Source organism: Equus quagga, chromosome 3 (assembly GCF_021613505.1).
Source record: "Equus quagga isolate Etosha38 chromosome 3, UCLA_HA_Equagga_1.0, whole genome shotgun sequence".
NCBI lineage: Eukaryota > Metazoa > Chordata > Mammalia > Perissodactyla > Equidae > Equus > Equus quagga.
The window spans coordinates 98201773-98223573 of NC_060269.1; the positions used below are offsets into that span (position 1 = coordinate 98201773).

Below are 21801 nucleotides of genomic sequence, written 5' to 3' on the forward strand. Positions count from 1 at the left end.
CTGCTGAATGAATGAATCTTGATTACTTAATTTTGTTATCAAATTGACACACGACATCAGTCTTTGAGAAATAACTTTACAATTTTGTGTTTATTGCTTGCTGCAACAACATCATTTCAAGTAAAGGTTACAGAAGAATCTTTTTACTGTAGTCTTCTCAGAAAATGAAATTCACCACAGGACAGATAGGAAGCAGGTAAGTTGGTCTTTGTTTTCTCTGCAACCTAGGAAGAAAAAATAGTATCTTATGCAGCAAAGATTATGAAATGTTACAATATAGGTGATGGAAAGTCATGTACATAAAAAATTGTTAGCGGTAACTACGGTCTCTTGTAGGTCCAAACATCCTTTCTGTGGGAGTCCGGGTCTCTCTTCTCAGACGTGGTACGTCATTGCTCTATCTACACAACATGTTGTTCCTAACATTTCTGAATGTCTTACATCAACTGCAGGGGAGAGGGCATCCTTTGTATGTCTTTCTGAAATCACAGACATCTCATTTTTCATTTATGGAAATGCTGCAGAAGAGCCTTAGAGCAGATTGACTGAGGCCTGTCTGCCAATCCCAACCCCCTCCTCTCTGTCAACATTCAGAGATGCGATTGCTTTTCCTTTCTGGTCCAGACAGCTGAACACGCAAGCAGAAAGGCAGAGCAGTGGGTGCCTTTTGGCTGGTCAGAAAATTTCTTGAACAGTCAGAGACGTGTTAGCACAAATGCAGCAGAGCCACCCCATAAGGACGGATTGATACCCTGAGAAACTTCACAGGACCAACATCAGGGTCTATGAGGAACAAGCCATGTGGGATGAACCAGAAACAGACATTGAAGCAAGAGGGGGGAAAAGCCAGGTGGCCAAACAAGCTACAAAGCCATCCGGCATTTGATTGAAAGAGAAGGGATTACCTTTGATGGTATTTACTTGATGTCTCTCAAGCAGCCTGGCTTTTGGCTGCCAATTTTGGACCCTGAGAGGGAAAAAAAGAACAAAAAACACTTAGGGAGAAAAATTTAAGATATTGTTATTTAAATTTAGAGCAGCATGAATTCTTTTTTTTTTTTTTTTTGGTGAGAAAGATTGGCTCTGGGCTAACATCTGTTGCCAATTTGAGGAAGATTGTCACTGAGCTAACATCTGTGCCAATCTTCCTCTATTTTATGTAGAAGGTGGCCACAGTGTGGCCTGATGAACAGTGCTAGGTCCCCGCCTGGGATCCGAACATATGAACCCTGGGCTGCTGAAGAGGAGTGCGTGAACTTAAGCACTATGTCACTGGGCTGGTCCCTGCCTACATTTTTTAAAGAAAAATTAAACCATTCTCATATTGTTTGAGGAGACAGCAAACATTCTTCAGGTGCTTATGGGAACAGACACCTCAATCCTTTTATGAACTGACAGAGAGTTCATCCTTCCCTTTATGTGACCTCAATGTAAACACTCAGTCAGATAAATGCTAGATATTGATTAATACCCTAGAATTAAATTAAGCATGTTTTTTAAAACTAATAATTTGTACTAAAAGAAGAATTCTCACAGAATGAGCTCTCACTCGGAAAAATAGAGGGCTCTCAGCCAAAATGAAAGCTGTGCGCATGTGTGTCCATGAGCCTGCATAAAGTATGTGAGTGTGCGTAAAGTATGTGTGTGCATGAATTGTGAGTGCATCTGGAGTGCAGTGGGTGTTGCTAGAAAATAAATAATCAGAAAGGAAGTTGGAAAACAGTGAAGAAGTTCTTCCAAGGAGCCATCCACTGGGGCTGACGTTCGCAGGTACCCGGGGATCCAGGAACACCATAAGTCGGTCACAGACTCCAGTCACTGGAGTGAAAACAAGCTAGGAGCGTGTCTCCTCTTTTTCTCTCCGCTACTCTTACTTCCCACTTCCTCACTTCACACACATGTACTCTCCACTGAGGAAGGCTGGGACAAGGCTCAGGATTTGACACGGCCACCCCCTGAAAGACTTCACTTCCTAACATCCTTCCTTCTCTCCGCCCTTTGGAGTGGTATGATTGCCTTTGCAAGTCAGCTTGACTACTTGTTTTATTAAGATAATGGATGACTCAAAACAGAAGAATGAGACCAATGGTATAATTCAAGGGTAATTATTACCATCTTCACTTACAGATGGTGAACTGCAGTTCAGTTTAACTTACGTGACCTAGACTGCTGGAATTAGAACCTGAGTTTTCCTGCCATCTTTTCTTACACCATGTTGTCACCAAGAAGACAGTGCCCAAATCCTGACAGAGAGACGTCTGCGTATCAGTTGTGCAGCAACGGCTCTGGAGTACAGGCCTCAGAGACATTGCAGGGAGGAAGCGGGTCCTGTGGGGAGCTGTCGTATTTTCCCTGACCGGGAACAGCAGTTGAACTTCAGTGGAAAAGTAACCTAACTACCTCTTCACTGAAGCAGGCTTCAGGCCCCTCCGCTTTGCAGCACTTCTCCACCACGTTAGAGAAATCTGTAGGCAACGACTGGAGCTCCTCACCTCCAAGTTCAGGCTTCAGTTTCACTAAGTTGACAAGAAACCTGTGACCCAAAGTTGTCAGACAGAATTAATTAACAATTTCTTTCTGAAGCTCCTCTCCTCCTAAATGCTTGTTACAGCGTCATATGACAGGAGGGGGAAGGGGAACGATTCGATTTAGGTGAGTGTAAACAGCTTAAAAAGTCCACATTTGAAAGGATCTCCTGAAACTTTTCTGTTAAACTTATGGGATGGATTCCATGGTAACATTCTTCGGAGTGGAGGGTTATATAATTAAAGGCAAAATGATATAAAAAATGTGAACACGTATTAGGTCTTCATTATGCACAGTATTGTAGAATATGGGACTACGTTTGATCTTTCTAGAAAATTTATGTCCAAAACAAGCTCCATTTCTCCTTCCTCAGTAACTGAATGTTGTTTTCACTTCACGTGATACAGACAATGCTTAAATCCGAAAAATAGGTCTTCTGCATTGGCATTTACAGCATTGCCTGAGAAAACGGAAATAAAATTCCTCTCCCTTTTGGGCCTCTCCTTTTTTAAAACACTAATTTGGATCCTCAGGGCAAACATCTATGACATTCTCCCAGGAAAATCCAATTCATTGTGAACCTACCTATGAGCCTTCTTGCTGGTTGCCCCAACTCACCTTTCCAAATCTCGTTCTACTGCCCTCTCCGAGTCTCTAGCAAAGGGAAAGACTAGCCAGGTTTGACTTATAAACAATGGCAATAAATATGCCCCTGTGTTTTTCTAAACTGGTGGAACTGGACAATTTGATGGAAGGAAGAGTAGCACCAAATTCCATCGTAATACCAAAATCCATAACAATAAACCTTCTCACTACTACATGGTGTGTCTTCAGGCTGAAGGAAAGGATGAAGTGGAGGGAACATACCTATCTTTCTTTCTCTGGAGCTCCTCTTTATGAGCCTGACACCAGTCTGCGTGAAAGGTAAATAACCCTTGAGAGGTAGATGGAGGTACATATGTTTTATCAGCTTCTAAGCCCTCAAAGCAGGGCCTTCTGAAGGCAAAGTCTGTTTTACAACAGTGGTCCACAGCAGGGTTGATGCTTCGATTTTCATTTATTCCGCATAACTCTCCAATAACTAAATCCACCTGTACCAATGAAAGTTGGATTGGGGTTCTGAAATATGGTTAGATGAATAGTTAGATCTATTCTAAGATCCCTGTTCTAAGATCCCTGTTAACTTTACCCTGAAAAACCCATACACTCATAACATAACCCGTGTATAAGGAAACAGAGGCTGGGGGCTTAAATGGCATTATAAGAAAAGTTTAAGCCATAGCAATTTAGATGCCTATAGATTAATTTCTTGTTAACATATATACAAATGTGTAATTGTGAGCAAGGAACCACAAACAGCCAAATGAAAGTGGCAGCCAAACACTGTAGCCCTTAGATTCATTCTCCTCCTGGGATGTCCCCCAGGACACTCTCCACCTCAGCCCTAAAGAGATACACGCAAGTTGTGATTGGGCTGGAAGCAGCAATTCTCTTACCGACCTGGTGGGGCAAGAGGGAGAATTTGTAACACTGCCTAAAATTATTGTTTCCTATATCATTCTGAAACAATATTGTGATTCCTAAGCCATTTGCCCTAACAAATTACTTCTAATATAAATAAGGAGTCAGAAAGATGATTGAGAAAACCCCAAGAAAATATTTAAGACATTCTCCTTTGCTTCTTAGGATTTTTACATAGTGAACCAAAAACAAAACTTGACGTTCCTTACTTAATGTTGAAAACAATCAAGAGAGGAAGATGGATAATCACTATAAATTAATAAGTACGATGTTATTTTGTGGGGGTTGGGGGACATAGTCAAGTATGTGGACCACGCTCACCAAATTATCGACGCAGGCGAACTCCTCACTCAGCGTGCAGCAGGTGGTCAACGCTGTCACCATTTCCTTGCCAAGAAAGGTCAGTTCTTCAGTGGAGAGCTGGGGGGCTATCTTTGTGAATTTGATAAGGTAGCTGAAAGAACACTTGTCTGTTTGGCTCTGAACAAAAGCAGATACCCTCTTTCCTTGTCTAGCGACTTGAAATCTTGACCCTTCAAGGCTGAGGACAACCAGTGTAAGGGCAACATGAACCTCAGCTCTCTCATAAAATGGTACAGAAACGTCTCTTCACTCCCTATTTTCATGCGCCTGCCTCCTAGATCTCTGTATTTTGGCTTCCTCCTAATTTCGTCTCAGAAACTCTCAAATTTGCTGTCATACTTTGCTGTCTTACCATCCTGTCTTACCTGTGAGTAAAGGGGCTCCTCAACAGCAAATATCTTGGCTAGCAAATAAAATCCTGCTTGAAACCTCTTGCATAGTTAATAAACATTTTCAAGGGAGAATTTAATAGATACATGTTAGAAAAGGATAGTCTGAGATGAAGGAAACTAAGATCTTTAATGGGCTGAGTTTGACTCCTCAGCTAAGAGTCAGATTGCAGAAATAGTGAAATCATATTTTTTGAACTGTGTTTTGTTTTGATTTGAAGATGTTTGTTTTCAACACACACTACATTAGCATGGTAGTTAATTAAGAAAATCAAGAATAAACTGTGTATTATTCATGAAAGCTCACAAGAGCACTAAAAAATAACTATGGAAGTGTTAAGCAAATCCAGAATTATTTCCACAAACTCAGTAAGATGGATTGAAACCAGGGGCAAACCACCTTTTCCTTGGGAAATTATAACAACCTGAAGTTTGCTCCATCCTCCCCATTCCCACCCCCAAAATGGGTCAGAATCCAGAGATTCAGGGTTGGGAGGAAGAAAGGTAAGTCCAAACAAAAACGAAAGTATAAGAGAACAATTTTTCCCAAATCCTGTATTTCTTTAATTCTCATTCCTGGTAAAGGCTTAGTACGACAGCTCAATGCGCATTCTTGAATTTTGTGCTTTTATTCTTTCCCAGAGTTTATGAATTCACCATAATTGAAAGACTGAGCTAAATTTTTGACTTGTGGCACTATTTTATCCTGGTCATAAGTGTTAACCCACTTGTGCAAACAACTTACTGGTATTTCAAGTCATCCTTCCCCAAATTCTGGACATGTTCACATTCTCGTTGTACTATCTTGAGGCTTCTCTGAGTTGTCTCATTGAATTTGTATTCCTGAGAATAAAAACAATCATGTTTATGAACATTTTATCTAAAATGTAATTATACACTCCATATTGACTTGTCAAATAACTTTTTAAAATTTATATAGTACTTTCAAACAATGATTACCAGACATTACTCACTAAATTGAATGTAGTTTTTAAATATATGTGTGTAAGAATTTGAATCTTTTCAATTATAGTTATAGATTCGTTTTTTGCTAAAATTTGAAAGTCCAAATTTTTCATCCTCATCTTGTACATTTTTTTAGAGTTTTCCAGGTTATGAAGTATCATGCAAATCTTATGTTGACAATGATCATATTCAATCTTCACTTTGAAGTGGCCATAGCAGTTATCATCTCATTTTTACATAATGAAAACTGGCCCTTTACATAATGAAGACTTGCCTAGAATTGCCTAGATAGTATTGCTACAGAACATTTCTAATCACATTTATCTTTATTTTATACCTTCTTTTTCATTATTTAGAATTAGAACTTAAAACCTCCAATAATTGTCTTCAAATATTTGACAAACTCTCTCTCTTGTGGCATAAAATTGGACATCTACTGAGTGGCCAACAGAGAGAAAAACTACACACCACTGGATGGATGCTGTTGGACAAATCTGTCTACACACGGAAAAAGAATTTCCACCACTATGATTCACTATCACCAAGTATCAGGAACAGACCTCCTCTTCAGAACAGGGGCAGAGTGGACTGAAACGCGTCTTCTTACTTTCTTGCTCGAATATGAATGAATGTAAACTGGCTTTTATGGCAAGCGGAAGCAATTTTTTAAATAAAGCAAAAGGAGTATATATCAAGTGAAAGAGAAACAAATCAGAAACGTCAAATAATTAATTTCTATAATACATAAGTGCATATGAATTGATATTAAAAATACACTAATTTCAACAGGAAAATGGGTAACAGACATGAACAAGTTGTTCATAGGAAATTTATAACTACAATAGCTGAAATCATATGGGAAAAGCTTAGCTTCATTAAAAAATCAAATAAATGCTTAAAACACAGCCACTCTTTTTTACATATAAATCTAGCAAAGCTAATTTCCATGTGCAGTGTTGGTGGAGGTGGGGTGAAATGAGCATTTTCAAGCACTGTTGCAGGACTATCTGCTGGTAAAACTTTCTGGAATGTAACTTAGCCATTTGTATCAAATTTTTTTTAAAAGTCTATATATTTTACCTAATAATTTCCCTTCTGATAATCTATCTTAAGAAAGTAGTCATAAACGTTAATAAAGATAGATGAAATAAGATACTCATCTCGGGGTTGCTTATAAAATTTTTTGTAAACACCCTAACTAAACATCCAAAATGTCCAACACACAGTGGGAGGGTAGTTAAATTATTATAATGGGATACCATCATTTCAAATAAAGTGTATTTTGAAGTCTGTTTAATTACATAAAAAGTTTTCTATAAAAAACAGATCCAAAAATTTCTGGGACCAGCCCATTGACATAGTGCTTAAATTCACATACTCCACTTCAGTGGCCTGGGGTACACAGGTTTGGATGCCATGTGCGGACCTACACACCGCTCATCAAGCCATGCTGTGGTATCATCTCACATACAAAAAATAGAGGAAGATTGGCACAGATGTCAGCTCAGTGACAATCTTCTTCAAGTGAAAAAGAGGCAAATTGGAGGCTGGTGCAGTGGGGTAGTGGTTAAGTTCACGTGCTGTGCTGGGGCGACCCAGGGTTCACCAGTTTGGATCCTGAGCACAGACCCATGCACTCTCATCAAGCCATGCTATGGTGGCATCCCACATAGAAGAACCAGAAGGACTTACAACTAACATAAACAACTATGTACTGGGGCTTTGGGGAGGGTAGAAAAAAAAAAAGATGTAGGATTTGCAACAGATGTTAGCTCAGGGCCAATCTTCCTCACCAAGAAGCATACCTTTAAAAAAATTAAAAAGAAAAAAGAGGAAGATTGGCAACAGATGTTAGCTCAGGGACAGTCTTCCTCACCAAAAAAAACAAAAAAAAGGCCAAAAGTTTCTTAAGAAAGTACTATTCAAATCTTATATATATATACGTATATGCACATATATATATGCATAGATGCATAGAAAAGATGAAAGAAAATGTTAATTACAGCTATTTCTCTGTGACAGAAAGTTTTTGGTTTTTTCTTTGTAACTTTTGGTACTTTCCTAATCATCTTTAATAATAATTTATTACTTTTTCAATCATAAAAAACAATATGGTTCAATAAAATACAGAGTACATAAAGAAAAATATAAATGTAAAATATTTAATAGAAAGAGTTTTTTGCACTGACATGCAGGATTGGTAGTTCAAAACATTATGCATATCCAAACTGATGACTGGTCTTCCCGCTGGTCAGCTTACACTGAATTTGAAGTAGACTCAGATTGGTCAATCACATTTCAACCCCCTCAAACTTTGATATGAATTTTTAAGTGTCTCTGGTTTTGCTGTGTTTCCTTCTCTGAGTCCACAACAATGGAACCTACCGCATTGCCGTAACAGTCTGGAGGGTTCTCTGTAGTGCAGCACTCTTCCAGGAGGTCCTCATACACTCTAGCAATTCTTAAAAGTTCAGGTGTAGACAGTTCTGGATGTCTTCTTGAGTATTCAAAAAGAAACCTGTGATGTATAAAATACTCTGGATATTAGAACTTAGAGAAAGAGCAAAACACCAAATCTCGCTATCTTTTAGTCTGATCAGACCTTCTAACGATGAGGCTGCTTTCAAATGCTACGTTCCTTCTCTGGTTTGGTCAAGGAGTGAGTGAAGAGGACGTTCTGACTGCAGGAGATCATTTTACAAAGATTCTCTTCCATGTTATGTTTCAAACTATCAATGCATTTACTACTAGGGAGGGTAGAATTATTAGTTATTCAGAGTTAATTATTGGAATGATTTAACCCATAAAACATCAGACATAGTATATCATGCCACCAATACTTCAGAAGATACATATGGAATGTAATTCTGCTGGAAAACACTTTGAAACTTCCAACTTGAGATGGTGGAAATATGACTTCTCCCCACGCCCAGTGCCGCCTTGGTGAGAGATCATGGAGCAGCCTGTGCCCGTGACTTCATCCTGTCACTTCTCTACTATGGGAGAATCACTCCTGCAGCTCTAAATCACTGGCAGTGGTTTCCACGGCCTCAATGAGAGGCTCCAAGGGTCTAGGTAGGTGTGATTCGGGGAGAAAGTGGGAAAGGGAGAGAAAAGAGGCTAACATTTATTAAGCCCTTGGTAGGTGCAAGGCATTAGATCGTGCTTCGGTCATAGGAGCTAAAGATCTACTTCCTGGTCTTTACAAACACTTTCTCATTGACTTTCACTTAGTCCTCAAGGTAAGTACTATTTTATAGCTGAGGAAACAAAGTCTCAGACCAGTTAAGCACCTTGCTGTTAATGGAAGTATAACATTTGAACCTAGGTCCCATGGGATATCTACTTAATTCTTTTTTAAACTAAGCTGACTCTCTTCTCAAAGGAGGGGTGTCTTGGGGCTGGCCCAGTGGCACAGCGGTTGAGTTCGTACGTTCCGCTTCGGCAGCTGAGGGTTCACCAGTTCAGATCCCGCATATGGGCCTACACACCCCTTGGCAAGCCATGCTGTGGCAGGCGTCCCATATGTAAAGTAGAGGAAGATGGGCACAGATGTTAGCTCAGGGCCGGTCTTCCTCAGCAAAAAAAGAGGAGGATTGGCAGCAGATGTTAGCTCAGGGCTAATCTTCCTCAAAAAAGGCTAATCTTCCTCAAAAAAAAACAAAAAAAAAAGAGGTGTGTCTTCTCTAAGTACCTCAGCTGTGCTATTTACAGTCTTCTTCATAAAAGACCGCTGTCTAGTCATTCAAAACAAGTTAAAAAGGTCCCCCATGTTTTGTGAGGGCAATACCTCACAATGGCCTATCAAGTCTAGGAAACACTTTTCATCCCTTTTTATTTTGCAGCCTTTAATTCTCCCGATTAATCTTGGTTTTTCTGACATCATGTCTCTTGCTTCCCCATCTGCCCCCTCTGTCCCATTTGTGGGATATATCCCCATAGCCTAAAGCAGAGGTGTTTAACCTTCAGAGAATCAGGGGCTCCTTGTATCTGATGTAAGCCATGGACTTTTCTTTAAGAATAAAATTACACCTAGAAACGCCCCACCAAAATATTGCAAACAAAAACCCCTGGAAGCCTACCCTAGCCAGGCAGATCCACTGAGATCTTGCGTCAAACGCTTACGTCCAGAAAGACTGCACTTTAACACTCTATTGCTGGCTCAGCACGCTCACTGTTGGTCTATCATTTCTCCCCGCTTCGAACACTATGTTGTAATACTGACGATGATGATGATGGTAATGATAAAAATTCCTTCCATTTAGCGAACACGAGTCAGGAACAAGTGAAATGCATACATCTATCATTTTGTTTCGTTTATTTGACTTAATATCCGTGACTCATGAGAAGTAATAAAGCTCAGTGGTTACAGGAGCAGGAATCTGGAGCCAAACTGCTTGCGTTTGAATCCTGGCTCCGTCACATATTAGCTGTGTGACTTTGGAGCAAGTTAATTAACCTCTGTGCCTCAGTTTCCTTGCCTGTAAAATGAGGATAATAAAAGCATTCTAACCTCAGAGGGTTGTTGTGAAAATTAAATTGGTTAGTAGATGAGAAGCACTTAAAATTTGGTAAGTATTCTTTAACCTATATCTTTGTTCCAGACCTCCTTCCAGAGCTCCAGGATCACAAATAAATTTGTCTAGTGACATTTCCAACTAGTTACTCTACAGAAATCTCAAAGTCAATGTGCTCAGATCCAAACAGATTCTCTTTCCCACAAAACCTTCACCCATACTTCCCATCTCATTGAATCTGAAAACTACTTACCCAACCACCTAAGCCCCAAACTGGTATTCATTCCAGATGAAGTTTCTAAAAGACAAAAGTGATTTTGTCCTTCCTTATTCTTCGGTGAAAATCCTTCAATAGCATCTTGTTAGTTTGCTTGCCTTCATAATCTGACCCCATCTGCCTGACACTACCCTCGCCTCTCACTGCAAACACCCTACTCACAGCCACAAATACATCAAATAGTTTTATACTTCTATCTCTGCTCTACCCCTTCTGTCCAGATTACCAAAATTTCTTCAAGTACCTCCTCCCTACCAAGCCTGTCCCGGGTCCCCAGTTCAACTGACCACTTCATCCTCTGTCTCCACATTACCTATCACATTGGGCTATCAGAAATAAAAGAACATTTATTGCTCTCATTTATTTATAAGTCTATCTCTTCCCACATCACACTCCCTATTGATGAAAGCTTACTGGGGACAAAAATCCTGCCTAACCTAGTAAAGTCCTTGGATTATATTTCATTACCGATAAACTTTGAATGAATGAATATTGTTATATGAATTTTGTGTATGACAACCTAAAACACAGAGAGGTTAACTTGTCCCAGCGACTCAACAAAAACTCAAATCTAGTCCCTTTGGCTCCAAGACTGCTACCTTTCCCCTGAATAGCTGCAGGGTGGCATAGCATGGCAGTTAATCCTCAGCTTCTTCGGCCAGAAACCCTGGGGTCAAATCCTTACTCTGACACTTTTAGCTGTGAACTTTGAACAAGTTGCTTAACTTCTCTGTACCTCAATTTTCTTATCTGAAACGTTGGGGGAAATCATGCTTATTTTACATGACTGTTACGAGAATTAAAATAGATAATCCATATAAAGTACGTAGCCTGTTGTCGGCACATATCAAGTACTCAATAAATGTTAGCCATCACTATAGCAGTTGCATTTTCTTAAAATCATGTGAAAATGCTATAATCTATAACCATGATTTTTTTTGATTATGTGACACCCAATGATTTAAAAGGTTCCCATTCCTTCCACTCAAATTAGCCAAAATAGGTTAAATCATAAGTTTCTATTTGCCTTATAAATTTCAATATAGAGTTATGTTACTCAGCCATGAAGATGTCTGGGTTAGCATCTCGTTGTTCACACACATTTTCATTTTCAGTAAATTTTGCTTCTCTTAGAGATAAGTCCTTTGGTCTATCATCTTTATTGGAGTAAATTATGCACTCTCCGCGCTTTGGTATTTTCTCTTCACAGCAGTCTTTGATTTTGCTGGAGATGGAATCTTGTTTCGAACAAATATGGCTCATAATCTTGCTCTGTACCAAATAAGAATGAGAAATGACTTTATTTTTATAATTTCTTCAGGGCTGGATCTTCCTTCATACTAGAATGATTGCATGCAAAACCAACCATAAACATAACATCTGGAATTGCTTTATCAGCTAATTTGAGAGATAATATTTATTTAAGTTTGGTATTAATTTAATACATATGAAGTTTCATATTAATGGAAGCTTTATTTCTCAGAATTTTAGATGATGCATTATGAAAAATAGACTATTATAAATTCACATTCATTGCTACATATTAATCTTTTAAATACTATACCCTTACTCCTCTGATATATTGGCATTTAAATTTTAAATATTGTTTCTTTCACCTGTGCTCCAGTGAGGGCCACCAAAGATGTTATTGTAATACAGTCATGTGTCGCTTAACGACAGGGATGTCTTCTGAGAAATGCGTCGTTAGGTGATTTTTTCATTGCACAAACGTCATAGAGCCTACTTACACAAACCTAGATGGCATAGCCTATTACGCATCTAGGCTACTAATCTTATGGGACCATCGTCATAGGGGCAATCTGTTGTTGACCGAAAAGTCGTTATGCGGAGGATGACCATGTCTATAATCCTAGATTTCTTTTCTTGTGGTCTGAAACTACATTGCCAAGCACGCTGTCGAAACTCAATAAGTATTTGATAAGTGAAGGAAAGAACAGTAAACAAATGAACCACTATAGCAACTACCAGATAAAGACTTCTTAAGCATAAGAAGCTGTTCCACTCGTTGTCATTTTCCTACAGATAGTATTAATTTGAAGCGGTTCAAATTATCAACGGTACAAAATACAAAAGGTACTCTATCTCCTCTTCCTGCTCTTCCTCCCAATTGTGACCTCCACATAAAGTTATGGGAATAAAGGAGAGTGTGAATTATCTTATTTACACATTAGTTGGATGATTTTTCAAAAACTGATCTGGCCTCTAGTCCCTTCTCCAGACTCTCCAGAATGAGGCTGCACATTTTTCCTTCTCTCTGTTACAGCTTCACCTGAACCACGTTGAGTTCCATCAAAACACCTGGCCTCTCTGACTTTGCTCAAGGGGTTCTCCTGTCTGAATCTTCTGCTGGTGAACACTGAAGGTGAGGAATGGGATGAAGAGCTGGGCTAGGGTGAGAAGCCGAGTGGGGGTTGGCATCATGTTTCCAAAAAACCACATAGGACCAGCGAGCCAACCTTTGCAAACGCATACACGTCTCACCTAAGGCCATCATTGTACCAGGCAACACATCTCTTATTGCCTGGGAGTTCAGTTCTATTTTGAATGAATTACAATTCAATTCCTCTTATTTCTCTGTGAAGGCATTAAAGAAGGGCATTAACGATATGATATGATCCCGTGGTCTCAGCTGCAAACTTCATAGAAAAATTTTCACTTATGTCCTAATTTAGTATATTATATTTAATATTATAAAAACCACATCCCCATAAACAATCAAATAATACAAAAATAAATAGCAAGTGAGATTGTTTTTAATTGCAGTTAATTCTAAATTCTAAATTTAGATTTCTAAATTCTAAAACTCAAGTTATTTAATTAACATACTATCTCAGTATGAATTTAAAACAATAAAATAATAAAAAGTCACTAAGAGAAAGCCTAATTTCAACTAAGTAGTCAGGATATTTTTAATGAAATTGTTACCTTTGTGTGCCTGAACAACTTAAACTAAGTCAACAATATACGTATTAGTATATGCCTTAGAGAATCACGTTGAAGAACAGAGTTATTTTAAATTAACATGTCACTTATTTGGAAAGACTGCTCCTAAACAGCCTGAGGACACTCAGAGAAAGCAGCTCTTGAAAACATGATGGTAACAGGGGCTGGCCCCGTGGCCAAGTGGTTAAGTTCGCGCGCTCCGCTGCAGGCAGCCCAGTGTTTCGTTGGTTCGAATCCTGGGCGCGGACATGGCACTGCTCATCAGACCACGCTGAGGCAGCATCCCACATGCCACAACTAGAAGAACCCACAACGAAGAATATACAACTATGTACCGGGGGGCTTTGGGGAGAAAAAGGAAATAATAAAATCTTTAAAAAAAAAAAAAAAAAATGATGGTAACAAATCCTCCTCTGAGTTGTACTATTAATTTCTAATATCTCTACAAGAAGATTTGCAACATTAAAGAAAACTTCAGTCTAGCCTGAATGAATGTTCACAAATTCTAAATCCATGAAATTTTATGTCAAGGGCAGTTAGCCACGTAAAATACAATCTGCTGAGTAATCTAAAAACAATCTTATGTATAAAACTGCCCCAATGTGTTATTTGGGCTTATTTGTTAACATTTTATTCTTTTATTTTATTTATGTTATTATTTAACCATTTATTAACATTCTGATTTCATTGTAGTAAAAGTAGCCACATGTTAGGGCAACTTCAGAATAAAAAACGGCTGTCACAAATCACTATTCTTACTTGGTTTGAGAGAATATTTACCCTGCGGCGGATGCACTTCACAGCATCCCCTTCACAGCATCCTTCATACTTGGAAGAAACATCTTCTAGGAGGGAGGTAAGTTCCTTAAATTCAATCTTGGGAAATTTTTGACTAAGTATAGCAATGTTTCTGGAAAGAGATTGATAAACCACTAAAACAACTTGAACAGCAAGTAAGACAAGAAGGAGTTCTTCGCTGATACAGTCCAAAAGAGCTGCAGTAAGCATTGGTACCCTTGCTTTTACATGCATGTCTTTACCAAACAGCTGTTTATACATTGTGCAGCCTGTGTGATCACTTTGAAAATCCTAGGCTGGTATTTTGAGTCCTGGATCAGGACTAGAAAAAAAAGGCCTGAGAGATATGCTCTCTTTCATAATTTTTATAGCAGAACACATCTTGTAAGGACCACTGTTTCCTGTTGTGAGCCCATGGCAGGCATGAATAATTCATCCCAGAGCCCTTTCTTGCTAATCTATTTGAAATCTCAGAATTTTTCTCACGATATTGCACCTACATCATTACTAATCGGTTAGGGTGAACACTTGAGATAAAATTTATCATTATAAGATTGTCTCCTAGTTATTAAGGTCAAAGATGGATGGATAAGTCAGGTCTAAAGCACTTAGAGTTTTTAAAATCCTGGCTGGGAACTCCCAGGCCAATTCAGATTCCCAACTAACTAAACAATATCTCAGAAATAGCTCTCTTTCTCTCTGGGGTCTCCCCTTTCTCTCTGGGGTCTCCCCACATCCCAGGCCTTCTCTCATCCTGACCTAATGTCCTGGTCCTGAGCCATCCACAGAGACTGAGTGCCACCTCAAAACCCCTAGGGAACTAGGAAGAGTACAAATAAAGAGACATCAACAACATAAGAAAGTGGAACACAGACAAGAAAATATTAGTAGAGACAAGATACATCTTATAAAACTCACATAGATTTTAAGACTTGTGGTCCAAATTTCACAAGTGCCCCACAGACATTTTTTTGATAAGAAGATAATGCTTTTAAGTATTGTATGACAGGTTCTGCCTGAAGGAGAGAGAGAAAATTATGTTGAAGCAAGAGCAAAATCCCGCTATTCTCCTACTTCTTAACTCCCTATCAACCAAACTATTCCAAGCTTTGCTCAGAAACAGAAAATCTATGGGATTTTTATCTTAGTAAATTTACATATCAAAAGAAACATGCATTTGTGGCATATTATAAAGGTGGGGCCAGTTTTCCTGAAGACTGAATTGCAGTTGGTGGAAAGATGAGTGGTGTGGTGTGCTGTGAGCTTGTCCATCTCTACTGAGATGATTAAATTTTATGGGGAGCTGAAAGAGGGCTTGTTCAGGATCGAGGATAAAATGTCATCTTTCGTTCACTCACTAGGGCTTTCTTCCAATTTACAAGGAAGAAAAGGCCAGAAGAGAGACCCAGGATATGGGCAATTGTCTTTCAAGGGTCTCAAGTAATAAGAAATTTAGATTAGTAGCAGGTGGCTAATGGATTGGAAAACCAGCGACAGTGGCAAGAGAATGATTGATAAATGGTAAACAACTCTTTCGCTATAATTTGATTCTCAGTAAGGAGCTGCAGTTTTGGGTGACTCCTAATTCTTTTAATGAAATAAGTGTAATACCCACCTTTGTTCGAAAGCAGTTAGCTTTGTCTTGTTCTTCACAACACGTTTTAGCCATCTCTTCAAAACGAGTAGCTACAGTTAGAAGCGTAGGGGCGAAAACAAACGGGTTCCTTCTGGAAACTTCATAAATACAACTATAAAAGAAAAAAAGAAGGAGGGAAAGGGAAAAAACAGGAAATAAATGAAGGAATGGTAGGCAAGGGAAGGGAAGAAAAGACAGGAAAAGACAAGATCAAGTAATGAAAAGGAAGGTAAGAGGAAGAAGGATTTTTCGTTATAGAAGGATTTCCCATTATAGAAGCCTTCAATGTAAGGCAGCATTATCCAGGCTCCAACAACCGTCCTACCATTGAGATTATCAACTCCAAAATAAGAGAGAAGATTACAGTCCTACTCCTGAACACTAAGCTACAGCTGTTCTCTTTCCTTCCCCATGCTCCCAGACAGACAGTCAGCAGCTCTCCCTTCCATCTTCAAGGAACAGCTGCCTTTATACACTCCTTCTGAGACTCAGGGATCATACGCACTTATGTTCAAATTAACTTGTAGTTTAGGTTTTGATAAGCACATCAGCTTTCCATAAAAATTCTCTGCTTCTGCAATTACTGCACTCTTTAAAACAGAGTTCTGCTAAACATTCCTTGATTTCATGTTTGTTCTGGGTAAAAGCTGTGCCTTCCCTCTGGGAAGACTATATTGTTTCTTCCAGCAGCAATTTGGCACCATGAACATACATCTGTTCTAGGGCTGATCACATTAGAAAATACACATCATTAATGAAAGAATCTTGGAAGCAGGTTTCATAACTTGTTCATGTTTGTATCCTCAACACTGAATACAGAATCTGACCCACAATATGAGTTGAAAGAAATAATCAATCAATGAACCCAGTTATGTTCTTTTGGAATAGATATTGGATTGAGCCTGAGAACAATTCCTCAACTAGATCATTTTTTCTACTAAAAGTAAACTTACTTATTTAGAAAAGATTCTCTGTTATTTTTATAAGTCTGGCATTTCTCTTCAAGATCCAGAGTAGGGAGAGGAGGCAGAAATCCTACATCAGATTTCTTATTATGGAAGAAACAGCGTTCTCTTTCCAAGTCAACCATACTGCAGCAGTGTGAGAAATTATACTTTTGTGGCAGCCCCTTCACAGCACATGTCTTTTCCAGTAAAATATCATTCTGGACAACAGAAAAGTAAAAGACACTTTTATTCATTGTAAAACTTCTCAACCTTCTGAGATAACACAATGGATACAAGGAGTGGTGAGCATCACCCTTTGTGAAATATTCCAATTTTCCCAATATTACCAGCAAAGCGTCTTTACCCGAAACCTTGAAAACCTTTGGGGACCCTTCTCTATCCTCTCCTGAGGCCCTTTAACCTCTTAGTCTTTCTTTGCTGCCTACTTTTCCCTTACATAATGACTTTTTTCCTCCCTCCCAAGGTGACAGGGTCAGAGTGAGAATGCGTTGGTAAAGCATTTAGTCATAGTGCTTAGTAATAGTTTTCTAGAGATGCAGATGGTGACTCTCTCTGGGGTAGGCCGAGAAAAGGGGTGTGGCAGTAGAGTACATATTGAGAGACAGCTGAGGAGAATAACTCTGTACCTCTATGTGCTTTGCCAGGCTATTGGCTGCCACCCTGCCTGTATACACACATGAACGGAAAGCTCTAGCCAAGTACTCCTGTGCATCATAATACAGAATTGTGTCTCTCCTAGGAAGGTAGATTGTCTGAAATACTGAAGTCAGACAAAATAAAAATGAGGGGCCTAGAGCGTCTCTTTTTTAATATTTTCAAGCCCCAAATTTTCTCAGTGTTGACAAATGAGTTCGTTTGTTTAAGAAATGCAAACAATTTACTTACAGTTAATCTCGGACAGTCGGGGAGTGTCACTTCACCTGAGCATTGACCTTTGTATTTCGTCATGATTTTTACCAATCTGTCTACTTCTTCAAAAGATGCCTCCTGAACATACTGAGAAAATGCAATGACGGTGCTGCAACAGTCCACAGGGCACACAGTGAGCACCTGCAGAATCCCCACGTACGGCCAACGAAAACTCGTAGGAACATCCACTTGCTGACCAGTCTCAGGAAATTATCAAAGTGTGAAAGCTATAAACTTTACAATTTCTTGACAATTCAATTTTTCCGTCTGAATTTTATGATTAATATGGTATTTACTTTTTTTGATAAGCTTTCTACCTAATTAAATTACTTTTGAGAAGCATTAACTTTCCCAGAATAGATCAGATGAGATTATGACAAACACCATCATCATCAAAAAGAGTTTAGAGAAACTTACATATATCCAATATTCTCCTCTATAAATTTCTGGGTGATACTGGCATCATCTGAAAAGCAAAGATATTTAGGTTATTATATATCCTGACATGTTAATACTTCCCCAATAAATAACTATGCATGATATCTAAATTTACAAAGTATGAAATATAAAGCTGATGGTAGAAAATAATTTGGCATATTTGACAAGAAGAAGAGAAGTCATATGAACCAAATATGAGACCTTAATCATAGCTGATGATGTGCTTAAGAAGTGACCAGACTTTAGATTTGCCATTGATGGCTCCTTAGCCACAGATGTCAAATACATTCACCATTTCCATATCCATCATGTATAACTAGAAAGTAATATGAAGAGTAACTGATATGTTATGTAATGCCATGACAGGACCCAATGAGAGATGCCATAGCATGCTGGTGGTCAGTACAGTCTCTAGTGTTAGCCAGACACAGATATTTAGGTGATCTCTAGACTAGTCTAAAATCATTGATTCCCTCCCAGTGAGCGTATACTAAATCAGAGCACATTTACACTTGTCCACATAGACTAGTTTTATGGAGTCCTTACTTTTGCAAAGTATTGTGCTGGACACTGTGAGGCCATCAATGATGACTAAAACAGCTCCCCTGGATCTCAGGTTCCTAAGTACTCCCATAGTGCAAATGACTCATGAACATAACTATAATCCAAATTAGAATGTGTATGACATTCTAAAGTAATGTGGGTAAGTATATGACAGGAATGTTTTTCGATACCGGATGAAGAACCAGAAAAGGATTATAGTAGGAGTTGTGTATGAGTTGAGTCTGAAAAAATGTACAAGATTTCAGCTAACAGAGAAATAAGGAGGCTCATCTTTCTGTGTGAAGAGAATGATGTGAGTAAAAGCACAATGGTGAGAAATCTTGGGGTGTTTTGGGGGAAAATCAATTAATCCACTTTGATAAGAAAGTGGGTCATAAAGAAGAATCATGGAACCCAGGATACAAAGGACCTGGGTCCAGAATGTGGGAGACTTAAGGAATTTGGGCTTCAACTGGAAGGCATGAAGAGCCAGTGAAAATGTTTATATGGAATAGTAATATAACCATTTCTTTATGCTAAGAAATACCAGCCAGGTAGTGGTATATCTAATATGCTGGGATCTCCCACAGTGCCTGACAAATAGAAAGTGACAAGAACTATTTGTCAAATAGATGGATGGAAGAATGAATGGATGGATGTAAAAAAGCAAGAAGCCCATTAGGGGACTTTTGAAATTGTCCTATTGAGAAGTCAGCAGGACATGAATTTTAGTAGTATAATGGAAATGCAAAGGAAAACACAGATGCAAAAGACGTTAGAGATAAAAATCAACAAGATTTTTGAACAAGTTGTTACAGGGTGCAAAGGAGAAGGAGAACTCAAGAATGGCCGGTCTTTTCAAATCCTGTGACTAGTCCCACTAGCAGGTGCTGTGAGGGGGTACTAAATTGAGTAAGACCATCCTCATCTTCAGGGCCATTTGGAACACTTATGGTACCTTTGTACAAGTTTAAAAAGGTGCTTTTTCCAGGCCAAGAGATTACAAAAAGATATCTCCTCTGAACAGATGAAGTTCAAAATGTTTCCCCTTTCGGTAGACTTAAAACTTGCCGTTTCCTCCAGGCTGACATCATCTTGGCCAGGCTTGGGGAAATGTACAGACTTGGGGAGACTTACAAACTGGACAGCTGGAGGAAGCAGTGTCTTGTATACCCTAAAAATGTTTACTTCTTAGTTGGGACATACATTGGACAACCAAAGTTTCCAGAAAAATCCCAACCCATATCTAATGGTCCACTGTTACCACACACTATACACATTTGCAAGAAATACGAATATTTTCAAATCCAAATTATATCTCCCAGCAGCACTTTCTATACTGCCATAAGGCTGGTGACAATTTTCTGGGTGTGATAATTGTCTCTGTCTATAGACTGGGTAATATGACCAACAAAATACAAAATCTGGGAAGGTTAGTTCAGGATGTCTGATCAGTACATATAAACTAGCAGGAGGGAGAAAAGAAAACAAGTGAAAAATTAAATTGAAAGAAAACAACATTAAAAAAATAGAAATTATCCCAACTTAGTCACTCCTTAGCTGATATACAAGTAAATTTCTTACCTACATCTTGAAGCTTTGTGGGCAGGGTTAGAGATTCAGTCAAAAAGAACAAGAAAATAACAAAACCTGTAAGTGTTAACTGTTTCATTATTTTAGAAATCACATTCACAAAAGAAAGTAATGTGACAAAGGAAAATCAAGTTTTTATATTATTCTTTGACAGTATTAGTAAAAAAGTAACCTGCTTAATCTATTTCTCATATACCTCATATTTGATTTTTATTTGATCACACTGCAGAATTTTTTGCTAATTATTAACTAGGAAAAAATTATCTCTGTGTTTCACTGGAAAAATCTATTGAGTTAGAAAAAAAGTCCACAGGTTAAGTATGCACAATACCTAACCAAATAGACGGCCAAAAAAATCTTGAAGTATTGCAGATGCTAGAGGAAAAGGACTAGAATAAACAATTCACCAAAGAGGAAACGCAACTAGAAAGATGCTAAATTTTGCTGGTAATGAAAGGAAGTTAAATTACAAAGTAATAATTTTTATATACCTGATAGAATTAGGAAAAAAAAACAATTAAGATATCTAATTCTGGTAAATATATAGCAAAAAAGCCTCCATATAATCAAAGCTTTAGGAAAACAACTTTATAATAAGAATCAATAGTCTTAAAGATATTTATGTTATTTGAACTTATCACTCAAATTCTGGGAATCTATACTAAGAACATGACCCTAAATATTTGAAGTACATCATAAAGAAAGAAACCTATCTTTTAGTTATGTCCACTAAAAGGGCCTGAAAGCAATAGTAACCAAGTAGCAAGAAGCACATTTAGTGCCCACATCTTGGGTTCTAAACATTCCTCTGTACTACAAGGATCCTGGACTTCTTAAAGAAATGAATGATTCTAGGGCTGGAACATGAAAAGTATAAGATGAGCTGAGAACATCAACCCAGAAGCTAAAGAAGTGCCTCAAAGCTGAGGGACGCATATCAAAAGGAGATAGAAGACAGTGGGACAATTCGACAATTAAAATAACAACAGGAAGGGATCACAACCCATTAAATTTTTGAAAAAGAATTCACAAATTTATATCAATACAAAATTAAAATAAAATTGGGGGAAGGAAAAGCTATTCTCTACAGAAGAATGCCAACTAACAAACATAGAAATAAAGCATAACAGTTTGTAACTACCCTAGTAATAACCGATTTAGGCCAGTTTCATGAATGGATGCTAAAGTCACTGGTGAGAAATTATCCGTCAATAGCATACTTACAGTTTCAAAGCATCGCTCCATGGATCACTTATTAATTACAAAAGGAAAGAGACATCTTTACAGATGGATAAGTAAATAGTGGTATGGTCACTTTATGGATTAGTATTTGTCTTTAAAGTTAATAAATATAAAGAATATGTAGTAACGGGGAAATATTTACTATATAACA

The 21801-nt window shown here is 38.3% G+C and overlaps 1 protein-coding gene and 1 long non-coding RNA gene across 3 annotated transcripts; one reads left to right on the forward strand and one right to left on the reverse strand.

The window, feature by feature from the left end:
- Nucleotides 1-71: 71 nt before the first annotated feature.
- On the reverse strand, nt 72-21801 carry AFM (afamin). Of its 2 annotated transcripts, none has more exons than XM_046657241.1 (15): nt 21633-21801; nt 18252-18300; nt 17811-17943; nt 16911-17122; nt 15937-16069; nt 15240-15337; nt 14304-14433; nt 11617-11831; nt 8151-8283; nt 5545-5642; nt 4369-4501; nt 3394-3617; nt 2401-2533; nt 906-967; nt 72-224 (listed from the first exon to the last, which is right to left on the reverse strand). In XM_046657241.1, exons 3-14 carry the CDS (start codon nt 17871-17873, stop codon nt 932-934), a joined length of 1608 nt encoding a protein of 535 aa, XP_046513197.1. In that variant the 5' UTR covers nt 17874-17943; nt 18252-18300; nt 21633-21801; the 3' UTR covers nt 72-224; nt 906-931. The 2 variants fall into 2 exon arrangements, with proteins under 2 accessions (XP_046513197.1, XP_046513196.1); XM_046657240.1 differs by lacking the exon at nt 21633-21801 and adding an exon at nt 20400-20489.
- Nucleotides 3313-6783, forward strand: LOC124237521 (uncharacterized). The gene is made up of 3 exons (XR_006888027.1): nt 3313-3450; nt 4385-4447; nt 6122-6783. It is a non-coding gene; the product is annotated as an uncharacterized LOC124237521 (long non-coding RNA).

What these genes read in the sequence shown, in the direction of transcription:
- AFM (XM_046657240.1), bottom strand. Translation starts at nt 20,487, where the DNA reads ATGAAACAGTTAACACTTACAGGTTTTGTTATTTTCTTGTTCTTTTTG. An exon ending in CACAAAGCTTCAAGATGTAG is followed by an intron (nt 18,301 to 20,399) that starts GTAAGAAATTTA and finishes TTTGCTTTTCAG; the next exon opens with ATGATGCCAGTATCACCCAG. An exon ending in CTCCAGAGAAAGAAAGATAG is followed by an intron (nt 2,534 to 3,393) that starts GTATGTTCCCTC and finishes TTTGGGTCACAG; the next exon opens with GTTTCTTGTCAACTTAGTGA.